The sequence below is a fragment of the Terrapene carolina genome, unplaced genomic scaffold (assembly GCF_002925995.2).
Source record: "Terrapene carolina triunguis isolate 2854851 unplaced genomic scaffold, T_m_triunguis-2.0 Scaffold95, whole genome shotgun sequence".
NCBI lineage: Eukaryota > Metazoa > Chordata > Testudines > Emydidae > Terrapene > Terrapene triunguis.
This window is the reverse complement of record NW_020664446.1, coordinates 28,406,469-28,423,323: the sequence shown is the minus strand read 5'-3', so window position 1 is coordinate 28,423,323 and position 16,855 is coordinate 28,406,469. Positions and strand designations below refer to the sequence as shown.

The window sequence follows — 16,855 nt, the reverse complement described above, 5'->3', positions numbered from 1 at the left end:
TACGCAGTTCAGTAGCCCAGGCCCTCTGGTGCAGGGGGGCTGGGTAAGTGCACAGTTCAATATAGGAAGGCCCAGGCCCTGGATCAGGGCGGGGCACACACAGACTCAACTCAGGCCCTTGGAAGCAGGGGCTGAGCAGCTACACCGGTGGGGAGCTCAGGCCCCCTTGCGCAGTGGCTGAGCAACGCTCACTCGGGGTACGCCCTGGCTGCGAGACCAGAGCGTGGGGTGAGGGGGAAGCCTGCCACCCGTGAGTGGGGTGGCAGGGGGGAACGCAGGCCCACCCACTCCACTGCGTTCCAGCCCGGGGCCCTAACAGCGGTTATTGCCGCTGCCGGTCAGTGGGGTATCCTGACCGAAACACACTGACATGGGTTCGCATGCCTCGACAGCCTGACCGGGGTCGGCTACCCCCCGGGCTACTTCCAATTTCCCCCTCAGGGCCTACCTCGTCCGCGGCACCGGGCAGGGTCCAGTCCACCAGCATAGGCTCCTCCCGGCCGGGGCTTGGTGGCAGGTCCGGCAGCTCCGTCGGGAAGTCTGGCCAGTTGCACTCGGGCGGTTCCTCCGGGTAACAGCAGGGCCGAAGGGGTTCTGGACCGGCCTCACCGTCGGGGTTGCTGTGGGGGAGTTCCAAGGGCTCCCCCCACTGACGGGAGCGGACGGGCTCCGGCGGCTCTTCCTCGTAGTGAGCCCGGGGCAGCTCCGGCCAGCTGGGAGAATATCCTCGGGCCTCAGAGGTATCCTGGTCGGGAGCTCCCGGCCGTACGTCTGCTCCCTGCGGTGGCCGGGTCCTGACTGAGCTCTGGCGGCCAGCCTTTATACTTCCTGTCCCGCCCCTTGACTTCCGGGGGGCGGGGACAGGTGGCGGTGGCTCTGCCCACTCTGGTGTCTGCATCGGTGCTCCCTCCTCTGGGCAGGTGGGGAGCCACACTGACTCACTACATCCCCTATAGCAGGGAAATGCTTTTCATGTATGTGTCTAGACCAGGGGTCGGCAACCTTTCAGAAGTGGTGTGCCACGTCTTCATTTTTCACTCTAATTTAAGGTTTCGCGTGCCAGTAATACATTTTAACGTTTTTAGAAGGTATCTTTCTACAAGTCTATAATGTATAACTAAACTATTGTTGTATGTAAAGTAAATAAGGTTTTTTAAATGTTTAAGAAGCTTCTTTTAAAATTAAATTAAAATGCAGAGCCCCCCTGCTGAATCAAATTTCAAGTGCTAGGAAAAGTCTAGACCCCCTATTTTATCAACAGGAAATTCTAAACATGTTGACAAAGACACCACTGGAACAGAAAATATGTGAGACATATGCTGTGTGATTTCCAGCACTTCTCCATGGACAGAAGTCCATAGTGCAGGGAGAACACAGAGGCTAGTGATACAGTATCTAATATTTTCTTAGAAAGCTTTGGTAGGTTTGTTAGTTACTCCAATGCATTTTTACCAACGTGAAGATGGCTTTCACCGTCACTGGAAAAGAAAACAAGTCTGTTTCCTGTGTCTGTTAAATTTCTCTGAGCCTTTGAAAGAGCAAAATCTTCTATTTTCAGAAGCACCCAAGTGTCTTAGAAGCCTAAGTCCCATTTTCAAAAATGACGTAAACACCTATGCTACTAAGTGCTTAATGTCCTTTTCATGTAGCTACCACTTCTATTCCTTTAAAATATAGTTATTCCCATTAGAGGCTGCACAGTATACATTTTACAGGGAATTAATCCTGACAGATCCATTAGGGGCGTGGGCTATTTAAGGATTTGAGGCCAGATTTTTAAAGGTATTTAGGCACCTAAAGAGACAGTTAGGCACCTAGTGGGATTTTTTAAAGGACTTAGGCACCAAACATCCATTAATTTCAGGTATCTTTACAAATCTGGCCTCAAGCCCTTAAATATACCCTGTACATAGTGGATTTGTCAGGGTAGCTGCACAATCTTTCCACTTCCTGGTCATCTACTCAACTTTCCACAGGTTGACAGCCCATGAAGTCATTTAATGGTACCTGTAGGCTGAATCGGGTACAGAGCTAATTTTCATGGAACCTAATAAATATTAATTTTTGAGAGCCTCCACTAACCTATATCTGCAAACATGGTATTATAATTCTCTATCACTAAATTTTCTGAAAACGGAGATTGTTTCTTGCCATCCTGACTACAATTATCCACATTTCATAGTTTTCCAAAGGACATGAATATTTATTTAGAAAGGATAAGTTAGCTATTCAAATTACAATAGCTTCTTGTGTTTTTCCTTAACAAATATTCAAAAACAGTACAGAAAAGGCATTGGTAGTGAATTAGTCTGCTTTATATTCCTTGATTTGGTCTCACTGACCATGTAAAGTAACTGCTCGCATCTGGAAAAATCACATTTGATTTGCAAAACGTGATTATCTATCAGAATAGTATAAATATTCATAAATCTCACTTAAATTTAATTTGCTTTCAGACAGACAACTGACAAATGAAGCAGAGATCCCTGTCATTTGTTTGTAAGAATATATGGGACCCTTTTCAATAAAAATCACATTAGACCAAATTTTGCAATCTTTACTTAAGTAGTATTTACTCGTGCAAGTAAATCCTACTTGAAATCAGTTCTACCGAACTTGAAAGAGTTGCAGAAATGAGTCCTGTAAATTTATTATTTATTATTATTTGTTTACTATTTGTATTACCATAGCACCTAGGAGCCCTACTCATGAACCAGGACTCCATTGTGCTAGGTGCTGTACAAAGACAAAACAAAAAGACGTCGGGTAGTAGTAGAAAGTGATTATTCAAATGCTTTTCCTTAACAAATAGCTGAATATACAGTTATGGCAGAAGAAAAAATAAATGTTTATATTGAAAACTGTTTATTCAATACTTTCACAAGAGCAATAACATCAGAAAGATACATGTTATCTATATTCATTTTGTAAATGCTGTTAAAACAACTAACTTTATTTTTTCAGAATGCCAGTTGATGGTACTTTTAGATCTGGTGCAATCAAATCAGAGTTTCCAACGACTGGCAAAGCTTGATACACTCAAAAGGTAAAATAAATCTTATTTTATCCTGCAGATAGTCACAGTGCCTCATTTTTTGTCTTTCAAAGCAAATTTAAAATTGTCTTCTGTGCTTCTGAAAGTGGGGTGGACTCAGATCTGAGATTGGAGTGGGGAGTTTGGCCACTTTCCCCCATGATCCTATAGAAGCCTTTTTCACAGGTGCTGCATTGTATCAGGGCTCCACAGATGAGGAGAGGACAGATCAAGGCTGTGGGGAGACCGAGTCCGGGGGGCAGAAACCTTCCCCACTGTCTTCTGAATTCAGGATTTTTAAATCAATCTAGTTAAATAGATACAGCCTTTCTAGCATAGAAAGATACTTTAGAGTCCTTCTGAAGGTTTATACAATTAATACTTTGACACTGAGCCAAGTGTTTGTCTTTTGCTGGAATAAATTGTTTTGGGATGCTAATTAACTTCCTTCCAGATGTTTACTATTGCTGATTAAAGGTGTTAACCTTGAAGACAGCTAAGTATCTGCCTTGCATCTAAATTTAAAGAGACAGAGCTCACACATTTATTGTATATATCTAATACAAATTCTTGAGAGATTAAAATACTTTCCACTTTTCTGACTTCAGCTGATAAATGTCCCACTAATAGGAAATAAATAGAAAAGTCCCCCTAAAAATATAAAGAGCCATCAGTGAGTATCGCCACTTTCACCTAAAGTACCTGTACACCTTGCAAATTAAAATGTGCTGGATGTAAGATACTGTATCTAATACATAAATACACACACACACAAAATAACTCTAAATATTTAAATCCAGTAACTAAGCCTGAATCCCCCTATTTTATATTAAAACAATTAAGAATGGTCCCTTTATTTCTCAAAGCTTTTTTCCCCAAACACAGTCGTTCCCTAAATTAAGTCAAAAGACAATTCCTTAATGTAGGTTTTCCAACTGTGTACATTTACAGTCTCATCCTAATAGATTATTGTATTTACTAGCCTGTTGCTGTCATCCTGCATCTCTTAAGTGGGTGATTTATGGCTCTGACTGTGACAGTTCCCCGAAAGTTTAGAATAACTTCAATTAAAAGCTAAATCACATAACTTCGTGTTCCCCCAAGAAATAGATAGCATCCTCCAGAGAGATTATAGAAAACCTTAACTGTTGTTTTATACAGGGATTACCATGAAATGCAGATTGACAAAAAGCCAAATTCCATTTTTAAATTGCTACAATTCCAATGCTCTAGAATTTCACACAAAAAAAAAAAAAAAAAAAACTATCAAAACTCCAAATCTCCAAGTGTTCAGTTGCAGCAATTTCATTTAATCCAGCTCCAGGGAGGAGAAGGTCTTTCCTTGTATATCATTTCTGAGTATCCAAACTTTTGCAGCACTCACTCTAACAGCTTGTTTTCACTGCTAAAGTATCTGCATTTTTTACTGTGGGTAATTAATATGTGTGACCTATGCTGAGGTAAAAACACAGTAAGACCAGGAACTCTAGTTTAACTGCCAGGGCAACCTGAAGTGCCTTGTCTTTACTGTTGTTTTACCTTGGGGTAGCTCGAACATGTTATTACCACAAGGGAAACAAAACACAACTTTTTTAGCAGTAAAGACCCACCCTATCTCCAAATATGACGAAGTGCAGACATGCATCTCATGTAAGGAGAAATCACTTCTCTTCTTCTTTTTCCTCCTCCTGAAGGTAAGCATTACCGATAACTCAGCATGCCTGTCTCCAAACTACTCAGCTGGATCCTAAAGCCTACTTCACAGCCCCTTATCCACAACTAATGTGCTTTGTCTGTTAATCTTTCCTTTAATTTACTGTATTATCCTTCCCTAAACAGTAACATGGCAGTGCACAGTCTGCTAGGTGGGAGTTCACACCCTGCAAAGATGAAGTAGAACTTAACATAGTTGTTTATATAGCATCCCCTACTTAATACAAAACATTCCAACACACTTTCACTAAGAATTAAAAATGTATGAGAAAAATGCAGTCCACCATTTACTGATATGTTTTGTATGGTGAAAGTTGAATAAAAGTCATTTTTGTCCTCTATATTCAAAAGCACAACACACATCATAATGTTTCAGGAAACTATGTACTTAACATTTTTATGCATTATATTTATTGATTCTATTATTCTTATACTATTGACTTTCTTTAGTCGTCTACATATGTCTGTAGAGAGACCAACAGAGACAGCAATCCTTCTAAGCCTTACTGGTGTTCGTTCCATTATGGCCAACCAGTGGTATACAACCCTACAAGAGAATGCAAAAAGGCTGGAAATCTTGTCTGAAAGTATGTACTTGTGGCAAATCTTCCCTTAACACATTAGTCCTTAAAATTTTCTGATACTTTATGTAGAATAGCACAATTCTTGTGCTATCCTCATTGTAGAGTGAGGGCTGAGAGAGAGGCTGTGAAGACCTGCATGCTAATAAGTAGCAGGGATTGACTGGCTATGTGGGCTTTCTGATCCTTCTTTCTAAAAACCCTGCTCAGAGCCCTACCTGTCCCCCATTAATGGAGAGAGAAGTGTCCTTGAGCTGCCGTAAATTAGCAACTATTACTATTTTGAGAAAATGTTCTGTGATGCCTTCAAGGAGAATGTTAACCTTGTCTTCTTGCTTTAAGAACGTAAAGTGAATGAATATGAGTAAAGGATGAGCTGCTGGTTATAAATTAAGAGCAAGACTTTTATAGTTAAGAGCAAGGTCTTGAATCATGAAAGCCACAGAGCAATCTGTAGGTGCTGCGAGGGCACAGAAAGGGAAACTACTTGAAAGTTACTCTCACAATCACAGAACTATAACTAACTCCTAGTGATCTATATCATTTTGATTTGCTCCATTTTTAAAAGCTGAGGCACTGGTCTAAAAAAAACCAGGGTTTGTATCTTCTTGTTTTTCAAAATTCTCATTAAAAGTTCATAAAAATGACAGGAGTTCTTTTTAGATTTGTTACAAACCGGAAAAACAACCGGGCAGACCATTCGTGTTCTTCAAAAGTATAAGATTGGAGTGGAAACGTCACCAACTAGAGGTAAGAAATAGACACTTTTGTATAATGTACAGAAACTGGCCTCTGATATTAACAGAATTAGATGCTTGTAGTTTAATCACTATTACAATTCTTTGTTACAATGTAAGAGAGGAAAAATGCAGCCACTTCAAGTGGTTCCTGATTTCAGTTGCACTTCTCCCTCAGATGATTTACTGCAAAGCTAAAGCTAAGATTGGAAATAAGTATGTTTTAAACAAAGGAACATCACGAGAATATTGTGGTTTTGAAAAAAAAAATTTAAAAGGCCTCCACTAACTAGGAGATAGGTATATAGAATTACAACAATTTTTAAAACATTTTGCAGTTGATATGTACATCCACAGTTCATTGAGGGAGTAGGGGTAAGAGAAGAGCTTCAAAAGTCAGACCTTGTAGACTGATACAAATGCAAGATAGTCAAGGTGAACTAATATCTTAGCGTGTCTAATATGTACCAAATCATAAAGTGTTTTTATCGCCATATAGTCATAATATATATTAGAAACATATTAATTCAACATATGTTAAGACAAATAAATCTTAATCTCGCTTTTCTGGACTATCCAGGACAAGATGTTGATTCTGCTTCATAATCTGGGTCCTGATAAATCACTGCATTACTCTATTTTTATGTTGATAAAAATCCATTCTATTTAGTCTAATGGTATACATTTTATATAGTTTATTACATAATGGCCTGGTTTTCAGAGGTGCTGAGCACCTGCAATTGCCACAGACTGCAGTAGGAGCTGCTGGTGCCAGGAGTCTCTGAAAATTAAGCTTTAATTAGTGCATATGTCATGGGGAATGGATATTTGGAAAATGTCTATAATTTAGTAAGGTACTTTTCAAGTTTAGTTTCTATGGAAAGCTTAATTAATCTTTACATTTTATGAAAACTTCTTCACTTGATTCCAGCAACTTCTGAATTTGGTTTCATTTGACATATGCAGTATGTATTTGTGATAAAGTAAACTCAACTATCTCTGCATGAAGTAAATCTATTATTATATAAAATTACATCCATAAAAATGCAAATTCTCAGTAGGAAGTAATGAATGTGACTCACGCTTTATAGTGTTCTCTGCAGTTTCCAATCTGTATTTATCAACAATGTACTGTGTGCAGTCATACTGCCTTAGGTGTGCTGTCATACATTAACTAGAGTCAGAACTGATCAATACGTAAGTCACACCTCCCTGGAAAATACAGTATGATTGATGATTAAGTTGGTGGCACTCTCCCCTCTGGGGCCCCGATCCTGCAAACAATTACTCATGTGTTTATCATTAAACACATTAGCAGTCCCATTATGGTCAGTGCCACTACACACAAATTTAAAATTATACATGTGCATAAGTGTTTGCAGGCAGAGGGCCTTAGTTAGTATTGAATTAATGCCATATTGTGTTTAAAGGGGGTGTTTTGCTGGGATAAGTGCAGTCTAACAGATGAGACCTAAAGGTAAGGTCCTGACTACATGTGCTGACATTCAGTGGCAATTTTTGGAAAAGATAGGGGTACCAAGGCCAGTAATATGACTAAAATCTAATTTGAGTAATTACATTTGCCTGTGTAAAATTCCCTGTTTGGTAGCTTTACCACAATTAGCCAAAATATTCACCAACGTAGTGTGAATACTTCACATGAAGTCTGACTGGTATAAAATTTAATTTGTGTGACTGGCAAGCAGTGCTAAGAGCATGACAAACATGAAATATACAGTACTCATTAATTTTACATTTTACAGCATGTAGTAAATTACAGTGATATGGCTGCAGATCATGGCAAAATCTCTACAAACGCAAAATAAGTTCAGTCTGCTTGGTAGAAGGCAGCCAGGGCTGGCTCTAGGATTTTTGCCGCCCAAAGCAAAAACAATTTTGGCCGCCCCCCTCCCCCGTTTTTTAATTACCCAACCCCCCGGCCCCGCCTCAACTCCGCCCCTTCCCCAAATCCCCAGCCCTGCCTCCTCCCCCCAGGCTCTCAAGCCTAGGAGGACGGGAGGGGGAGAAGCGGCACCCGCGCCGCGGCCGCTCGGAGTCTCCCCCTCCCTCCCAGGCTCTCAAGGTTTGAGAGCCTGGGAGGGAGGGGGAGACCCCGAGCGGCCGCGGCGCGCGAATCAGCTGTTTCGGCGCGCGAGCGGCAGCAGCAGCGGAGGTGAGCTAGGGCGGCCGGGGCACATTTTTAGGGGCGGCATTCTGGCGCCGGCCATGCCGCCCCTAAAAATGTGCCGCCCCAAGCACCAGCTTGTTTTGCCGGTGCCTAGAGCCGGCCCTGAAGGCAGCCACTAGAAATTTTTCTCTGTATAGGGTAATTTATAGAGGAATTTCCACTTGCTAGCTTGGGGTGGGGAACCCCCACAGGGGCAGTCCTTGACTTATCTGTCTATTGGTTGTTACTAACATAGCATTATAAATCGTATTCCATTTACAAAGTTGTGTAGAAGTTGCCAGAGGTAAGGCCTCTGCTGGTAAAGTAAAGTACAATAAAATAACTTACTTGTTCTTGGTGAAAAGCCAACAAAATCCTCACTTTGCTGACTTATTGTAGTAATGATTTGGGGTAGTGGGAAGACTAAAATCATAAGTATTGTCTGAGTTTTCTCTGTTCTGTGCTCAAATGTCCCTTGTGTGTATTGATCATCATTTCAATGTAAAACAGAGGAATGCAAAAGATACTTGAATATTTAAGCAAACAGAAGGCAAAAATACTATATTGTAAAATATTCTAATAGGTATAATTGTAAATAACAATTTTTTGAATATTTTCTAGTGGAAGAGAATTCTAAGAATTCTTCTAGTGATGAAATCGAAAACCAAATAATTCTCAATCAGTCAAACCTTCCTGCAATTCAGCCATCATCTTTCAATTGTATATTATATGGGCTACCCAACATAATTGTTATGTGAATTCATGTCAGGTTTCTATATGTAAATAGGAACTCATCTACAGTATACATGATATTGGCCTTATCTTGAAAGCTAGCATTTAGTCAGTCATCTTAAGTACTTTTTGTGTAGACTAATGAGAATTGAATTTAAGAATATGCAAAGCGTGTTAGCTAATTTATTTTGTTTTAGATTTGTGTACTGATATTAAAATATCAAAGAAGATTTTCGTCACAGCTTTGTATTATTGAAAGTATGTATTTCTGTATGCTCTTCTGTTGTTAATTAAAGTCTTTAAAAACAGATCTTGGATTTCTGCTTATGATTACTCCATTATTTACCTTCTGCTTAAAAAAAAGCAAACATACTGGTTTTCACATCACAAACTTGTGCAATGAGACTCAAAAGTACTTTTTAATTGACTAACTTTCCTTTGAATAATTTATAATAGCATTGATGAAGTTCTCAAATCTCGCCTGTGGTTCACAAAATTCCAGAAAACTCATTCGCAATCAACTATGTTGTGTTAAGCAAAAATAAGGTATATTTTCCACTTCTTTTTGCATTACTTGCTCTGCATTCACCTACAATAGTATAAATAGTGATTGGATTTTCCAGGGCCATACACTAGGGTGACCAGATGTCCCAATTTTATAGGGACAGTCCTGATATTTGGGGCTTTGTCTTATATAGGCGCCTATTACCCACCACCCCGTCCCGATTTTTCACACTTGCTATCTGGTCACCCTACTATACACAGATGTGGGAAGGGAGCTCAGCTTCCTCTACAGCAGCATTCTTCTCTTCCCCTGACTTCACAAAGGGCTCTATGCAGGATCAGGGATCTCCGGGCTAAGGAAGGAGTACATGGACCGCACCGGCATGACCAGAAAGTACTTGCAGTGTCTCCCCATGAGCTCCATGGAGAATAAAGAATAAAATAGATATAGCAAGTAGTTCTATGATTTTTGTCTATGATTCCCCCACCCCCAACAATGGGGAAGGCCTCCTTGAGCCTCTTACTAGCACTCCTGATGTTGTCTCACCCTTAGCTGACAATGCTTTATGCTACAGTGACAGCCTAGAGAACACAGACAAGTCACTAAAATTCCTTTCCCCTATCCTACTTAGTAGATTGTGCCCCATTTTAGGGAACCATGTATATTACTTAACCTTTTCTCTCCTGTATTACTTTAACATTGAACATCAAAAAAAGCTTGACACCCAGACAGACCATTTAATCTCCTTGGAACCTGACTGAAAATTTTACTAGGGTATCCTGTTCTGAGGTAATTGATCTTTTTCCTGGTGTATTGCAGCAAACATGGATAACGTGCTGGCCTCCAAAATAAATAAAAATAAAATAAAATTAACTAGCTAACTAATAAGGGAGTATAAATTATGTGTCCTCCACTACATAAAACAGGGATGTAATATTTAATTGCTGCAGTCTGCTCACAGATTTCATTTATGGAGAACTATTAACCAAATTCCGAAACAATTGTAAATACGCAGATTTAGTTTGCCTTATGCTTAGTCAGTCACCGGTGGAAGTTTTAAACAATTTTATAACTTTTTTTGTACCAATAGAAATAAATGCAAAATAAGAACTTAGTGAAAATATAAAGCTTTGATCATCATTTCAAACAAAAAAGTTTTAAAATACTCTTTTTTCTCAGCAAGGCAGCCAAGCCTGTTCCCTGTGATAAATTTTTTGTACTCACTTTAAGGCATTAAAATGTCACTAAAAAGATACTGTTCCTGGCTACCATGCTGTGCTAAAGTTAATTAGAACCTGATAGAGCTTTAAAGATTTGTAGCACATTATTATAAAATCATGACATGCAAAACATCTTTTTTGTTCACACAAGAATATCAATAAATTCTTCTCCACTACCAGAGGTTTATCAGATAACTTTATATGACCTGTAACTTCTACATCAAATTATTTGTTATAAAACGCACAATGATTTTTTAAAAATATATTCCGTTTAAATTGAATTTTCTTCCAAAGTTAAACATTTGACTTAGTCACATTTTGTAAATGTATTGTCTTGCTTTCATCTAGACTTTTGGGAACATGCCAAAATTAAACCAGGTAATGTTGACATATAACATTTGTTTTAAGTTATCAATGCTAAAATGTAGGACTGATTCAGCAAAAAAGTTTTCTCTTCAGTCTTCTGCACTTTTCAAGATCCAGACAGCCACAGCAGATGGCCATATTTAGCATGGAATCCCACTTAGTTATTTCCCAACTTCCCATAGCCTTGCACACTCAGAAAAATCTGCTTCCCAATGGCAAGTGTAGCTGTCCAGGAGACAGAAAGCTCCCAACCTCCTACATTCTTTTATTCCTGAGTCTCAGAAACACCAATTATCTCTCCCATGGGTATGCATGTCCTAGGAGATAATCCAGGTATCTAAATGCAGCAACTCTTGCCCTGTCACAGTTAAATATGTTTATGGCTGTCTTCTCTTTGAGAGTGGGTGGATTGTTTTTGTTTTGTTTTGCATGTTTTAAATATTTAATAAAATATACACACAGTTAAAGGTGAGGGACTCCTTACTTGATTGCAGGATGCCTAGGAGTCCTGTACACTTTTAGTTACTGTTGTGGTCCATTGAGTGTCTTCTACCCCAGTTTGCTGTAATGTTCAAGGGAATTTCTCCCTTTTTCTTCAGTTGCTCTTTTTTGATGCCTCAAGATGGGGCAGGAGTGGGGGCGAACATGGTAAGCAGGAAATAATAGTTGGGCATTGTAGCCCCTGTATTGCTTCTCATGGATGATATACAGAATGAACCTGTCATCCAGAGAAGAGTCCAGAGTTTCGGTTATTCATTCCCAAAAAAATCGTAAGACCCCTGCGCTTGTAATATGACATCAGAAGACACCTCAACCTTGCATGAGTCCCCCAGTGGCATTCCTCAGTTGTTTCTGGGACAATCAGGATGGTTAATCTATCTTTGGGAGTTGGGCGGGGGGCAACATAAAGGCTGAGATTTTCAAAGCTACGTGGCTAAGTCCCCTGTACTCCTTCAGAAATATCAACCAAAATGTAGTAGCCTCTGGGGGACCGAGAGGCCTATGGTGTGTGTGTGTTTCAGTAAATACCTGTACAGAAGCTAATTTCCTTTTTTGGATTGTGCCCTTTGAAGGATACTCTTGTAAGGATTCAGTTACACCCTAAAATTGTGAAAACTAATGGTAAAGCTCTGCTAACAGAAAGAGAATTATCAGGTAAGAAATTTCTCAAACTCTCTAAGCCTCTCCAAAATCCTCAGGCGAGCCCTGTGTATAGTAGAGTAATCATGGCAGACTGTATTAATCTTTGCTGTGGGTGGAAGCCCAACCAAAAATGCAAAGTTCAACTGTGCAATTCACTTCCTTTTCCAGATCATTAGTGGAGGTGCTACATAAAACCAAACGTAATACCAATCCCTGTGGTACCCCAATAGACACTACCCTTCAACTGGATACATTGCATTATCCTGTTAGCAGCCTGCATTATCCCCTTTTCAGCCCAATGTTCATATCCAAGCCCATTTGAATTGCTGCTTTACAAAATCTTGCATGAAGGTCTATTAAATGTTTTACTAAAATCATAATCTGCAGCATTCCCTTTACCCACCAATTTTGTAATTCTGTTCTTAAAATGCCAAGGTTTTTCTATAGAATTTCTTCGTAAAACCCATCTTGCTTGTAGCTCATGGTTCCATGATCCTCTAGGTGTTTAGCAATGTTTTTAACATGATTTTTTTTCACTAATTTACTCTGTATAGAAATTGGAGTTACAGGAGTGTAACTGCCAGGGTTACACTTTTCTTTATTGTAGTTTTGGATTACATTTGCCTTATTCCAGTCTTTCAATATTTCCCCAGTGGGCAATGATTTTTCAAAAATAGTTGGTGGTACACTCAGTTAATCAACTAATTCTCTTTTTACCCTACAGTGCATATCATCCAGACCACCGTAATTGTGTATGTTCAGATTTTCCCAGTACTCCTTTATCTGCACCTTATCTACAGTTACTTTTAGAGTCTTCCTTCCTTACCAATTCTTCAATCTTCTTTCTCTACCTTTCCACTCAGGCTTTTTAAAATATATTCAGTTTCATTCATTTTTTGAATTACCATTAATGTCATCATCCTCATTTTATTAATGGATCTGTTTATCCCTATTTCTCCTTATCCTCTGATACACTTCTTAAAAATCCTTCCTATTTCCCTTGATCCCTTTAGCCAGTAGTAACTTTTTTGCCTGCCCCTATTTTCCCTATACGCTTTAACTAAGTATTCTTGCAACTTTTTTTTTCCAGGACAGGATGTTTTTTAGCCTCAGCTCTTTGAGCAGTTTGAAGCCACATTAGCCACTCCATAGTTTTGCATTTTTCTTTCTGAAAGGAACTCAACCCTGCTAGGCCTGAATTATGATATATTTTAGGCTTTCCCAGCTCTCTTCCACCCTAATTAATTTTAATAATACTTACTATTTTAATTTCAAAAAGTTTGCTTTTCTGAAATCTAATATTCTTGTCCATTCTGGGAACCCATGGTCTCCGATACTGAATTTAAGTTACTCATCATGTTCACTGGTTGCATGTTTCTCAATATACTCATGTTCTCAGTCAGTTCTTCCCAATCTGTATGAAATAATTCAACAATATCTCTTCTCTGCTTCAAGTCTGTGCTTTCCGAACCAAGGTTTTTTTCCTTTATTTATGTTTACTTTATCTTAACAAAGGAGACTCCTCAATGCATGTTTGGCTACATTTGCCAGCACCCGTACAGATAATTTAAAGTACAGTGTTTGGTAACCTGGAGTACCTAAGTGGCCTGTAGCAGATATCCACAGGTATTTATCTCTTGAATCCTTACCTAAAGAATTTACCCACACCTTTCTTCATCACATCATTTATCATCAAATTGTAGTTTGTTGGCATTGTAAATATTTTGGACATATGCTGCCACCCACTCATTTTTTCTTCTCTTATCTCTATAATGGATAATTACAGGTCTGTCTCGTCTTACACAGGTGTTCCGTTCCGCGGTTAGCGCGTAAAGCGAAAACCGCGTATAGTCAAAATTCCATTGAGTTCAATGGCAGGCAGAATCGCCCGCACTACAGGTATAGTATTGAAATTTTTAGTTTTCTCTTTTTTTTTTGTTTTTGTTTTTGACGACCGCGTAAAGTTGAAATCGCGCATGTTGAATGCGCGTAAGATGCGACAGACCTGTAAAAGGCCTTGAAAAAGAGTGTGCTCTCTTTTAATTGTAAATCACCAATCGTTTCCTACTTTGCTATGTATGTCTTAATGAATTTACTGCATTAACTTTAGTGTTCTTGAAGTACCAGCTTTCCAGACTTATGACAGGGCCAGAAAAGTTTCTTCACCTATTCAGAAAATTACAAAGGATGTTCTCTGATAATAACCCAAGATAAAAGGTACAATGCTGAAAAGGTTAAGAAAGACTGTTTAGCGGTGTCTAATATCAAAGTATAATTAGCTTATTCAGTAGTTTACAATTGTGAATTTTATTTACGAAACTAATGCAAATATTTAATCTTCCGAAGTGACTTTTCCCAAAAATGTTACCATTGGTATTGGATGCTTTGTTCCTAACTGCCATGCAGCAACCTCTGTCAAAAAGATGAATGAGTATGTTTGAAAATTTCTCTACAGTCTGACAGCACTACTTTATCATAAAACTTTGATAAAGAATAATGTCTAGATCCAGGAAACTATAGACCTGTAAGCTTGACTTGTTGGGAGGAAGATACTGGAAACGCTAATCAGGGATACAGCAGGGGAACACCTAGAAATGTATTATTTATACTAATTAAGGATAGTCAGAGCAGAGGGCATGCATAACATTTGATCAAATTTCTTGAGAAAGTAACCAAAGTCGTTGACTTGTGGCCATGGTGTGCAGCCATAAACATGGTTTGCTGGGACTTTAAAAAACCTTTTTATGCAGTACTGCACCAAAGACTACTCAGTAAGATCAGTAAATATAGTATAGCTGCTTGAGTGGATAATGAACTACCTTGAATATCAATGAAAGTGGGTACTCATGCAGTGATATAGGATGATTACTAGTCAATGCCACAATGATTAGTACCTGGTGGGGGTTTTTCCCTCTGTATTATCAGGTAGAAGCAATGTGCAGTAACATGATTAAATTTCCTGATACTATAAAAGCAGAGGGTCACTCAGTGCAAAGGCACAAGCTGGTAGAATTCAGAATGATTTGGAGAACCAAACAGCACAGACAAATGAATAGCTTTTATATTTCACTGCAAAGAAAGGTAAGGACTTGGGGAAGATAACAAGAAGGAAAACTAGTATACATTGTATAAGGAAAAAATTGAACAGTACTGCTGTTAAAACTCTAGAGCATTGAGTGTTTAAGTAATAAAACCGGTAAATAAAAATTGAGGGTGGGCAAATTAGGGGGTGTACAAAACAGTTGAAAAAAGTGATGGAGAAAAGGTCAGGTTCAAAGGCTTGAGTTGGTTAAGCATCTGAAACCCTGAATGCTTTTCTGATGTTTTTCCCAAACTTTCCTTGAGTTGTGGCTGAAAGTTAAGTTGATTCTTATTTTGGCCAAATCATGTTTGCCATCCCTATCCATTTTCAGAAGTTAGTATATATTTAAACAATTCATAAGGTCACATTCTACATAAATGCTCTATGGGGCTGATTCTCATTTAGGCTAAGGGCCCTTTGCCCCTCTCTAGAAGTGTAAAGGGATCTTAAAGTATGTGGAAAATATTATTTACATCCAGCACATGGTCACCTTAAACTGCCAGAGTGATGTAATGGGCCTTTAGTGTAAATGAAAATCAGAGCTTATGTGTGTAGTACACACTTGTGGTGACCCTTAGTAAAAGGGTGAGTTAAAAGAACAGAAGGGGTTTATAATAGCACAGAGCTCACTCTGCATGATAGGGGGAATTTGGGAGTGCTCTTCCTCAAAAAGGTTAAGGAAACTACGTGTACCTTCTTTGCAATACAGATGATCCTCATTATTACATACAGTTTTCTGAAAGAACAATAAAGCTAAAGGTCTACAAGACTAATTTAGCTATTATTTAATACAGGACAAGTGACATAAACTGAAGCTAAGAAAAGCCTAATGACTGTTTTTAAAAAGACAGTTTATTAAATACTGAGTAGTGACTCAAGGCAAATTAGTAGACTCAAGAACTGTAATGACTTTGGGCAATTTAGAAAAACAGTGCTACAATTACCAACTATGCAAAACTGACCTCTTGCCCTGAATATACCAGTCACAGGAATATTATTCTTTGAGATTGTGCAAAGATCCTAGCAGAGGATTGCTCATTGCTGCAAATTGCTTCTCAGCCATCTTCCCCCAGTCGCTGCAGAAGAGACCCTCTAAGAGTTGTGCTAGCTCTAACTGTTTGAGATGGGCAAAGCCTAACTGCATTTAACATGGCTGTAGCATAGATAGGCCCAGATTGTCTTAACTTTGAACAAGCCAAATAACTCCTCTGTCTGGGCAGTCGTACGAATTTAGTTTGCAAGTTTAGCACCTACCGTTCTATAGAAACCTCTGCTGACGTCTAAGAGAGTGGGCTTTCCCCAGTGGGGGGCCTGGGGCCAGCCAACCCTGTTCCAAGTCATGGCCTCTTTAAGTTCAGGGAAGGATCACCAGACCAAGCTGGAAATGGGGGCCTGGTGTTTAAGTCATGTGACCACATGCTGAGAATTAAAAATGAGTGTTCTTCACTCAGGAGAGACTAGAGTCGGAAGAGACCTACAGGGAGGATCTCTGGTGTCACCACTAGGATAATGGTGGGGTAAGGAAACCTGCATGGTTCAAGCACAGCCCAAGCAAGGAGGGCTAGGGAGACCCTG

At 39.3% G+C, this 16,855-nt stretch overlaps 1 protein-coding gene across 1 annotated transcript in view; it reads left to right on the top strand.

Annotated features, from left to right (window-relative positions):
• Nucleotides 1-9,184, top strand: part of CFAP46 (cilia and flagella associated protein 46) — a 195,461-nt gene extending 186,277 nt beyond the window's left edge. Inside the window, exons 59-62 of the mRNA XM_026651052.1 lie at nt 2,965-3,046; nt 5,198-5,334; nt 5,992-6,078; nt 8,854-9,184. Coding sequence (XP_026506837.1) covers nt 2,965-3,046; nt 5,198-5,334; nt 5,992-6,078; nt 8,854-8,990 — 443 coding nt within the window. The 3' untranslated portion in view covers nt 8,991-9,184. The remainder of the gene's footprint in view (nt 1-2,964; nt 3,047-5,197; nt 5,335-5,991; nt 6,079-8,853) is intronic.
• Nucleotides 9,185-16,855: the final 7,671 nt, after the last annotated feature.